The sequence below is a fragment of the Hydractinia symbiolongicarpus genome, chromosome 3, assembly GCF_029227915.1.
Source record: "Hydractinia symbiolongicarpus strain clone_291-10 chromosome 3, HSymV2.1, whole genome shotgun sequence".
NCBI lineage: Eukaryota > Metazoa > Cnidaria > Hydrozoa > Anthoathecata > Hydractiniidae > Hydractinia > Hydractinia symbiolongicarpus.
The window spans coordinates 12170749-12182262 of NC_079877.1; the positions used below are offsets into that span (position 1 = coordinate 12170749).

Sequence of the window (11514 nt, forward strand, 5' to 3'; positions counted from 1 at the left end):
ATAATAAGGGAACGCCCCCTTACGCCACTTTTTTTTTAGTTTTCACTAAAACTTTGATACCTGCGTTAATTGTCAATAATTATTATTATAATTGTCTCTAACCAGGTGGTCATATATTTGACTTTTTACGATCATATGATTACTACAAATGGTCTTAAACTAAGCCAAATTAGCTAAAATATTTATTTAATTATTAAAATTAATAACATTTTCAATATATACAAAAGAAGAAATAAAAATCTATCATGAAGCTACACAAATTCAAAAAAATGATGACGTCAACAAAAAAATTGCTGAAAGTCAGCATTTGACACATGATTTTTAATTGTCATGTGACAGATATCATTCTTACCACGTTTTGTAAGTTATAACCTAATGCAAGTGGGGTAGGGTATTTTGCCCCCCTCCCCCACGGACTACACTCGTCCCCTATACCCCGGGCTAAATAGGGTTAACAAAAATCAATAAAATGTATAGGACAGGCTAATCAGAATGAGAATGTTCTTCCAGTGGCCTACATTTGTTTTGACTTATCTTCTGTTCCAATTTCTGAATACTCGTTGACTGTTGTTGGTGATAAATCGGCATAAGGAGTTTCTTTTCTTCCTTCCAATTGAAGACCTGTATAATGAGATTCTGCGGTAGGAAATACTTCATAATCTTGGGTATTTTCGTCGTCTTTTTTTCGGCTTTCTTTATTTCTGCAATTAGTCTTAACGCCTAGACAAATAAATATGCTTGTCATTTCGTACTTTATACTACTGCAAGGTCTTATTGTATTAATAGAAAATGTTTTTACCTCTGCGCTTTACAACTCCATAAATACATATATTTGCTATTTGCGTGACAACCAGCGTTATAATTATTGTTACAAATAATTTCTTCGTATCCAACATTTTTGCTAAGACAAATATATATAGTGGAAATTCAGATATAAGAAGATTCTCTAAATTATTTTTACATTAATTATTTTGATTAAAGAAGAAACATATACCTTCAAACGATATAGGATGTTTGCAAGCATCTACGACCTTTGTAGATGGTGTTGGAGTTGTTAAACTGATATTTACTATTGCTTTCTTGCCATAATTGTTTTTATATGAAGCCCAAATAACTACACTGGAAACATTAAATATGTTGCATACAGCGTAATGTGTGTCGGTTGTATTCAAAATATCACTTCTTTGTGCAAATTGCAAATGATAGTTAAGCGCACAATTGCCAGTTGCTTCACTTGTCCATGTACCATTTATACAATTATTATCTTTGTAAAAGATTACCTTCCGCAATTTTCGAGGGCAAACTGAAATAAAAATTAGATTTTATAATTTTCAAATCAAAGCGGAGAGGAAACATAATTATAAATAGACATTACATGCTACATCTATTAGTGTCTCTCCCTTGATCATTCCATTTGCACCAGTGGCATTGAAAACTAGCTTTGTTCCACAATCTTCACGTGTCACGGGACGTCGAGTTTTATAAACATATCTGTATCGCATGGATACGATATTCATGAGCGCAACTTCGGTAGAATATGAATAGTCTAATTCGTTGTGCAATTTCCAAGTTAAAACAGGTTTTGGATTTCCACAAACTTCGCTCATAAAAGATAATTGTTTTCCTTCGTTGACAATGTAACTCGAATTTAGAGAAATGCCACACACATCAGGTCCACCTAAAATAAGAAATAAACGAAAGCTCAAAGTTCTGGCAAATACACAAATATTAAGTTTTATTTTATACTGTTGTGTTTTGTTATGAAGCTTCAAGGCTAAAGTTTTTCTTTTTTTGTTCATATTTATCAGCAAAACTGAAGCTCGTGTTTTTATAATTTTTCTAATAAGAAAGGCGTGTAGAGAATATTATAGTTAATTTAATGTGATAAGTGTAAGTAGTATGAGAAACTACTTTTCTCTTTCTACCGATCTCGGACGGCGAAGAGATTATTAAAACCTGCAAAAGAGTCTCTGAGAACGAGGCTGGACTCACATGTTGTTTTTATAACTTATAATCTATCTTTTCTAATTGCTATGATCTCGTATAATTTGCTTACAGTTAGTTAGTACTTAGTAATCATACACATTATCAAGCTTGAGTCAAGATTTAAAATATAAACTATTGTTGCCCTTATTAGTAGGATACTTCCATCTGTCTGTAACAGGCGAAGTTCACGTGTTTATTCTCATATAAAATAGTAAAATGCTTATATACAAACAAGTTACTGAAAAAATTATTTTGATATGTATTTTGAAAAAGTACAATTAATCAGTAACTGTTGAAGATGTGCCAAAAGATTTATTTTATTTAAAAAAGTTTTAATTTCGAGAAACTTAAATAGAGAAGCAACAGTTGTTAGTATGTTATTTTTTATTTTTTGGCATACCTTCTTATTTCATATTGAGACACAACATCGACAACCAAAATGCATCGAAAAGTTACATTTTCGGACTTTTTAAAAGCAAATCAATCATTGAAAATATACTTATTCGTCGACGTAAAATGAGCAACTTCTTAATTTTTACTCCACATCTGTTTTTATTTTTAAAAATGCACAATACTCGGGACAACAACTCCCTACTGCGTCACTGTACACAATATTGAAATAGGAAAAAGTGAAATTTTAAAGTAGGAATGGTTTAATAAGTAAACCTAAAACGGTGGCTACAGTATCTCTCATACGTTTTTTTTACCAAAATTTGGTATAACAAATTTTGGTGCTTTGAACTTGGAATCTGATAGTGTGTTTTCACTCTTTCAAGTATAAAGTAAATAATTGGAACCCTGGATGTAAATTTTAAAACTTTGTTTTCAAGTTTTTTAATGTCGCATTTATAGCAAATTTCTATTCTATATTAATCCATACTTTATATCTTGTTGATAAAGCGATACACAATGGCAAAATTTAATGTATTTTCAGTTTTTCTCAGAGAGTTGTAACCATTGAGATAAGTGATTAAACATTTTAGAGGTTTTAAATGAGAACTTTCAACTTACCTACAACGTCTTTTATAACCACTGTTGCATTTTCAAACCGACCTTTTGATTGTAATAGAAATGCAGCTTCGAATCTGAAAGACATGTTTTCGTTAAACTGTATCTTTTTGATGAATAGCGTATAGGTGCTATTAGAAAAACGTCCAGATAATCGCTCACCAAACATTGTTTTACCGGCCTGTAGGGGCTTTGCCGCCGTCCGAAATCCAAACATTATTTTAACAGCAAGAGGTCCTACAACATACATCTCTACTACATATATACGTTCTCCATTCTCAGGAGTAACTCTCCATTGCAATTGAGCAGTTTGATTAACTGCAAATACTAAATTGGTTTTGATAGCTTCAACCTTTCCAGATATCACTACAAGAAAAATATATGGTATATAGTCGGAGGGGCTAAAAGGAAATGGTTTTCCTTCTAGGGAAATGTATTAATATTGTTGTGGTCAAATATTAATTCCATTTTAGAGTATTAGTTATAAGGTTACAGATCAATTTTTAATCACATTTGCAAAATGTAAAACTTTGTGATGATATTTCATAAAAAAATGTATTTACTTCACTAGTATATTCTGTTTAAAGTTTTTCTCATGCAGTCTAATAACCACATCAATAAACTATAACATGATTTTATGTTTCACTTGTCTACTACACAAAAATATTTTTTAAATACCATGTTTTTATCAAAATTGGGGTAATAATTTTTATTACTCCATTGTGTTTTTTATTAAATTTAAATTTATTTTGTACAATTTTGTATAGGTTTTCTGTTTCATTTCAAATACTGTATTTCTTACTCTGGTATTATTAATATCAATCTATATAATAATACGCCAGTTCCGTGTGTCTGTGACAGGCAAAGTGGATGTCTTTATTTTCCTTTGATGTTGCCAAAAAAAGCATGTCTAAAATGCTAAATTTTCTGACGTTACGGCGCGACGTCAATAATATATACTACCTTAAGGTCAACAATATCTTATATTAAATTAATAAAGGCATTACAGTTCACTTAAAACTTTGAGGCCAAATAACTTGGGAACGAGGTGGTGACGTCAATGATTTTTCACCGCGTGGGTAATTAGGTACCACGTGGCACCAATTTGTGTAAGTTTCCCAAACCTATGTCCACAAATCCGTTTCGGAATGTACGAGTTGGAACGTCAACAAAAAACCTTCAAACCCCAATATCAGTGCAACCGTTTAACCGTGTATAAAGCGCATGATCCTCTACATTTTTTTGATCAGCGCTGCAAGATCTATGCGAGGCAACAGGTATGCAAATTTCCAAAAAAAAAATTCTTAGGTTTTAACGGGCCGTTGCTGACGTCAACAAAATCTTTAAACTCGTATATCCCATTAACCACTCATCAAAAGCATATGATCATAGAGATTTTCTTGATAAGCGCTTTAAGCTCTACACAATAGAGAGGCAACGTGAAAACAAGCTTCTGAATTATTTTTTTGATGAATAGGTTGACGTCATCAAAATTCAAATAACGCTTCTTTTTCAATTTCATCCTGCCTCAGTGTATTTTTTCACGGGCTTTATCGACTTACCAGATTATTGAATTAAGGATAAAAATAACATGAGTGAACCACAAACGAAAGACTTTCCGGTAGCAAGAGGCATTTCTTTAATTTTTATTACTATTTCTATTTAATTCTACTTTTATTAACATTTAAGACTTGGTAAAAAAACACTAATGGCATGCATTTCTCTCATTTTTTAGATTTTTACGTTAAAATGTTCCAAGCAAGATCTGTAAAAGGGCTCTTTATAGTGTTTAATTCTACGGTCGAGTTAAGGCAAAAGTTCACTTCGATCGAGCAAGCGGCGTTCTAGGCACACGCCTAAAAGCGTATGTTATTGGACAACATTTCATGAGCGCTTGTGATCGTTTTCTCCGCCATGAACATCAAACCGATTTTAATATTTTCGACGGACGCGAAGTAGCGTCAAGAGGAAATGACGTATACATAGCATTTCGACCAATGAAATTGCTTCAAAACCACAATATAGAAACAAGATGGCGAACTAAGACTACTTTAATACAAAGGAATATGAAGCTAGGTAAAATGGAGAAATAAAAAGAAATATGGGGTATATTGCCAATTTAAGACGTAATGATAGTCAGGTTAGATTCCTGGTACCATCAACTGACATATCTAGCAACATCTCTCCAAAGATCTAGATCGAACATCAAAGGTGCTAAAATTGTCCGACCAACCAGCAGTGCTATGAAAAGATAAATACGAACTCTTGTAACAGTGCTAGGGGCAGTCTTCATGGTATTCCTCGTCCTATTCGTTCTAGCATGCCCTTAAGACCGAGTTCAGATATATCTGCAATTTTTACCTAATGCTTTATCACATGAAGAAGTTCAAAATGCTAAAAATAATGTTGATAACACAGCTAACACAACAGTTATTGATGGAACCACCAAACAGCTGTGGAAGAAAGTCAAATTTTTAACGGAATCTTCATAGATATAATGAGGCAGTATGCCAAAATTTGGAAAACTATTTGCCGTGGATACCAGGTGACTACAAAGAAGGATAATGCTTAGTGAGAAGTAGCCACGAGAATGGAAGCTGACGAAAATAAAATATGTGTAAACTTTTAGCGATTTTTTTCGTAAATACCTGGCATACATTGCAAGCAACAACCTAAACCAATGCAAAATGTAGAATTTTTGGTGCATGTACTGATGTAAATATGTTAATTTAGGATATGTAAATAAAGGTAGAAGTAATATGTCAGTTTTTTTTTTCTTTGCAGGTGTGTTGCGAAACCAGTGAGAAAATGTACGAGATAGTTTTGTACGCTGTAATAATAAGAAAAAAAGGTGTCGACTAAATTTGGGGCTTGTGCTTCAACAACTCCAACATGTCAAAACCGTTGCTGTTTTTACTAGACTATACTTTGAATAAACAAACGTTCAGCAAAGATTGCTTCTAACCACTTCCAGCTGCCATGGTATTGAACCTTCATCTGAGTTTAACTAATTCCAAGACGCATCTCTACCCAATTTTGCATCTCTTAAATAGTTCTTGATTTGTGTGCGTTGTGAATTAAATAACCCACCTCCAGAAACGTCAGCTCTCCATTTTACAAGATTAACATTAACCTGAGATTCTCTATCTATAAAACCTGCTGGACAGTATTCATTACTTCTTGTGATAAGCATGTTTAAATTGCGTAATACTATAATTTACATGAGAAAACTGTGTAATACTGTGACTGCTTTTGTGGCCTCTACAACTGTTTGCATTCCTGGGGTGCTAGTTTGGCGTAAACCTGGAAATTGTGCTGCTATACCAAATGCATTTTCCACAATTTTTTGTCTTCTAGAAAGCCGATAATTGAATATTTTTTCCTTTTCTTAAATATTATCTGTGTGATAGGGCATCAATACATATAGTAAAATTTACTGCATTATTTGTTAGACGACGTGGTTGTGGTAAATTTAGAATGTTACCATTGATGGCAACACCTATATTGCATGTACCAAAAATATTCCCGTCGCTTATACGTCCAAAATCTCGGACATCCGCCATAATGAATTCATAGTTGGCATCAACTATAGCCATGAGAGCAAGGATATGAAATTCCTTGTAATTACAGTAGGGAGATCCATCTGTAGGTGCACATTAAGTAGCACCATGTTTACCACCAATTGCGCCCAAACAATTTCGGAAAAGTCCATTTATTTTCAGAATCTATTGGGATTTTTCTCCATTGTTCCACTGACTTGGGAGCCTTCAACTCGTTTTTCAAAGGGTCCTATAAGACCCTGAACGTATCTTTAACAATACGCCCAACTGTAACGCTACTCATGTGATAACTACAACCTATCGATATGAATGAATCACCAGATACAAGATACCACAAGTTATGCAGAGTTTCTCAGATGGTTGTATAGCTTTACAACGAGTATTATCTCCTCCTAGTTTGGGTCCCACTGATCTCAACAGATGCTTAAATTTACTGGGAAGCATGCAAAACACTTTAAAGAAATAGTCTTGGTCAAATAGCATTGTTTCATTCACTAGTGTGTGAAAATAACCCCTTTCCTTCCTTTCTTGAAAAATCAGTTTTTTCTTCTATAAACCACAGTTGCCATTTCTGTTTACTTATTTCTGTTTATATTTTTGCGCTCATTTTCATCTACGTTAAGTGGATATTGCACGCTTGTGCGCCAAGGGCGTAATACCTTATGCGCTTTGAACGCCGTGCTGCGAGATCGAAGTTGACTTTCGCCTTTACTGACATCTACATTAATATCAGAGGTCAGCCCAAGCGTATTGCAATGTAAGAGCCTAACGATGAAATCCTTATTAATCAGTCTGTATTTCCCCGTCAGGTTTGTATGAATTTAAGTTGTGACGAAGCATGGGATACCTTTCAAAGTTTGTCAAAGCTTGTAACTGAGTGTGTTATCGCCTTTAACTGCCATGTCGCGGAATAGGCTGTATTCTCGCTAAGTGTTCGCGTTAAGTTTCTCCGTAGATTATATTGGTGTGCCATCACTATTTACTTTACAGCAGCATCAAGGCAACCAGTGGAAACGGCATGAATAAATCCACCATCCATGAAGCAAGGTCAAAAATTAGATTAATTTACTAACCATTCCGACAATGGTCTACCAGGTAGTAAACATATAAGAACGAGTACTACACCATTGTGTCAAAAAGCGACTAAAAACACATGTTACGATGGTGCGCATTACACTATCCCGTAACTGTTGGCGAAGCATATCACTTTCCTATTTTTACCACTGTCCCCACGTACAATGAAAGTCAGCGTAGTAAAAATCAAGGCTGTTTAATTTCCTCCGAAAGAGCGTATTTGGCGAGTGGCTGGTACGTACGCGAAAACCGACAATGCCGACAATTTTAAGCGCGTGATATTACTTCTATGATACCCGCGTATATTTCGTTTATAAGCAATTTTAATAGCTGTTAGCGGCCAGTACCGTCGATGTAAGCTAAGCTACGTAGCTCAAACGAACAAACGCCTTAAGAAAATCCTAACAAAAATGCGGAGAAAGCAGAAATTAACAGAGTAGAAAGACAGCAGACGACTTCGACCTCGAGCAGCCTTTACTTAGACCATCGCGTCGAATCACGAATAATAATAAGCATTGTTGCGCATAAAGTATTAGAAACTGGCACTATAATGATGCACAAAAACACACATTTCTGCTTTCCCGTCAAATAAATTCCCTGGAGTAGTACTTTTACGTCCGCATTAATCAGACCCTGTCAAATTATATCTCATTTACAGTGTAATGTTTAGTATACTTTTACTGTTATAGCTAACAAACATCGTTTATCGTTGGATAATTGCAAGAAAACATTAAAAATGATTGTAGGAGCCTTTCCAAGGAAAAGTGCACCGAAATAATCCCGCAAAGGAAGACTGCCTATCACAGTAAATATGAGCACATTATCAAGGCAACTATCGCTTCTTTTATAAGAACGCGTTTAATTATCTCGTCAACCTTTTACAATATATTCATGCTAATTACAAAGTTGCTGAAAACTCAGATCATTATCTTAAATTGGCTCTTAAACGAGAAGTTACATTTGGTCAGTTGGTTCAAGCTGAAGGCACTGATGCTTCAGGATCATTCAAGCAGGGCAAGGTAAAGAACAAAAAACTAAAGAAAAGCTGTTGCAAAAAATGCAACGGCAAAAAGCCCACTACATATAAAAACACAATAAAAAGGAAGCCAGCAAAAAAGAGCACGCCAAAGAAAGCACCAGAGAAGCCTTATAAAAAGAAGATTTTCGCTAAGAAACCAGCGGCTAAAAAACCCTCAAAGGAAGGAAACTTGAAGCAAAAAAGATCAAAAAGTCTCCCAAATAGTGATCAAAGAGGACTGCGAGGAAATAAGTTGTGTATCTTGCTATTACACTAACAAATGTCTATTTTCATAGCCACACATGCAGAGAAAGTGCATTGTTTTTGATAGTTTCAGCTTTTCGAGATATCAAGGTTGAATAAAAGATTGTGTTACCCTTTCTTCACTATTTGTGGAATGCACATATGATAATACCCTTAAATCGTTGGAAAATTAAGCACGATAGAAATAAGTGCATACAAAATATATGGCAATTGTCAGATAATCTTCCTTTGGCATACGCTGTTATGAACTTATATATAATATATATATATATATATATATATATATATATATATATCCTTTGTGGAATAACTGGATAAAGAAATTTGTGTTCGAATATATATATATATATATATATATATATATATATATATATATATATATATATATATATATATATATATATATATATATATATATATATATATATATATATATATATATATATATATATATATATATATATATATATATATATATATATATATATATATATATATATATATATATATATATATATATATATATATATATATATATATATATATATATATATATATATATATATATATATATATATATATATATATATATATATATATATATATATATATATATATATATATATATATATATATATATATATATATATATATATATATATATATATATATATATATATATATATATATATATATATATATATATATATATATATATATATATATATATATATATATATATATATATATATATATATATATATATTCTAAAAAGGTGGCCAAAAATTCTCCGAGAATAGTGTTACACTATCTCGAGTTGCCTTTACTCATTATTTAACTACGGTGATAGGTAATTATGAGACGTAATATACGTTGTTTCCAGGAAGTTATGGGCAATAAATATAAAATCGAATCTTAGTAGTTATGTTTTATTTTACCTTTATAATTGTTATCGTAAAAAAAGTGAAGAAGTGAAAGCAAATATTTTCTAACTTCTTTTTATTAACTATAAACTCGTCGATAAGGCTGTGAAAAAATCCACTTAGGCAGATTAGCCAAAGAAAAATTAGCAAATATTTTGGTATGTTGCATACTGCCATTGTTCCCTCACAAAACTTTTCACAAAATTTTCTTCGCATGACCATTAGTGACATTAAAGTTCATAAATGATTTGTTTTTTTAGATGGACATCTAATCTGTTCCAAGCTCAATGGTGTTTAAAATCATGTAAAAAAACTTATTTTTGTTGATTTGGAATTTACTGCTTCCAAATTATTTTTCTTTGACATTTCACATAAAAATGTGGTGAAATACTCAAAGGAACAGAACATGTAAAACTGTGGAATCACACACAAACGTCTATAAAACAAAATATAAAAAACATCAGCTTATAAGCTTACAGGTATATTGCACTTTATGTTTCGGTAGATGTTACAGAGTGTCAGAAAACCGACAAACCAGATCGATAGATTTTTTGTTTATTACATACCTTTGTAACAGGAAATAATTAAACAAACTTTGAACTTACTCACAAAAAAATATGACGACGATATCTTCGATAATAAATATCTGAACATGTTGATAACTGATGTTTACATGGCATTTAAAGTTTGATACAATTGACCAAAACATATTTTTAACATACGTTAACTAAATGTCACAGGGTTAAAAAACAATAATTCTATTACAATAATTTATCTTCGGGATTCTGATTATTACTAGCCACTTTAAACCAACAATTTGGCTACCTTTTGCTATTATGTCATTCGTAACACTCACAACAGCTCCCCACATCCTTATAAAATTCTAGGAAGACATATGCTTTTAAAATTGTGATACAAAATGTTTTCTATCCCTTTCTAGCAAAAGTATAAATTATGTAATCATGAACAGAAAGTTGAAATGTACCAACGCAGTAAAAAAATCAATGATTATGGCTTTTTTTTATTGTACGTTTCATTGACTAATAAACAATAATAAGAATTGTAACATCACACTTACCTCCATTCAACAGTACCAAAAATGTGAAACAAAAACAAAAACTTGTCATGTATACTCCACCCATGGCATATACTATCTTGATACACACAAATCATGTTTCGGTATATTTTAAGATGTTTTGTGTTGCTTGCATAACTTCATCAATTATGTTAATTAACTGTCTGTAATTAAGTCATTCTTAATCACCTTTAAAATTAAAAGAAAAGAAAAAAGGAAAGTGACATTGTTTCTATTTTCATTTTTGTTAAAAAAATATTCGTTTAAAAGGGTTATTCAATAACCATTGCGCTGTGATCGATTTTACCATCAGCCAACTTTAATTTAAACTTATAGAAAACTGCTTTATTTGGAGTTAAACATTATGTTATTAACACTGCATTTGTCTAGCAGGGAAAAAGAATTAAACGGGAAGAGAGACACCTTCAGTCTCCAGAACAGAAAGTAATTCAAAATTATTTCTTTTGCTTTTCATTTTGTCTCAACAAAAATCAGGCCAAATGAATTAAAACACTCAGAAATAACTGACATCATATTCTGCGTGACTAACTAGTGACGGCATGGGACTAAAATGGGACATAATGGAACAATTGATCTACAGAAAAA

At 32.2% G+C, this 11514-nt stretch overlaps 2 protein-coding genes across 2 annotated transcripts; one reads left to right on the plus strand and one right to left on the minus strand.

Moving 5' to 3' along the window:
• Positions 1–260: 260 nt before the first annotated feature.
• Positions 261–4503, minus strand: LOC130635754 (uncharacterized). The gene is made up of 5 exons (XM_057445213.1): positions 2998–4503; positions 1376–1678; positions 995–1303; positions 800–901; positions 261–720 (listed from the first exon to the last, which is right to left on the minus strand). The coding sequence occupies exons 1-5, from the start codon at positions 3242–3244 to the stop codon at positions 515–517; spliced, it is 1167 nt and encodes a 388-aa protein (XP_057301196.1). The 5' UTR covers positions 3245–4503; the 3' UTR covers positions 261–514.
• Positions 4504–7707: 3204 nt separating this feature from the next.
• On the plus strand, positions 7708–10105 carry LOC130636840 (histone H1-delta-like). Its single transcript, XM_057446689.1, has 4 exons — positions 7708–7866; positions 8480–8898; positions 8943–9000; positions 10094–10105. Exons 1-4 carry the CDS (start codon positions 7708–7710, stop codon positions 10103–10105), a joined length of 648 nt encoding a protein of 215 aa, XP_057302672.1.
• Positions 10106–11514: the final 1409 nt, after the last annotated feature.

Bases quoted from the DNA above. Each gene is read 5' to 3' on its own strand.
- LOC130635754 (XM_057445213.1), bottom strand. From the start codon at position 3,244: ATGTATGTTGTAGGACCTCTTGCTGTTAAAATAATGTTTGGATTTCGG. The intron at 1,304-1,375 runs GTAATGTCTATT...TTTTTATTTCAG, and splicing joins GACACTAATAGATGTAGCAT to TTTGCCCTCGAAAATTGCGG. The intron at 721-799 runs GTAAAAACATTT...TTATTTGTCTAG, and splicing joins TGGAGTTGTAAAGCGCAGAG to GCGTTAAGACTAATTGCAGA.
- LOC130636840 (XM_057446689.1), top strand. From the start codon at position 7,708: ATGTTACGATGGTGCGCATTACACTATCCCGTAACTGTTGGCGAAGCA. The intron at 7,867-8,479 runs GTACGCGAAAAC...TTCTTTTATAAG, and splicing joins ATTTGGCGAGTGGCTGGTAC to AACGCGTTTAATTATCTCGT. The intron at 8,899-8,942 runs GTTGTGTATCTT...CTATTTTCATAG, and splicing joins AGAGGACTGCGAGGAAATAA to CCACACATGCAGAGAAAGTG.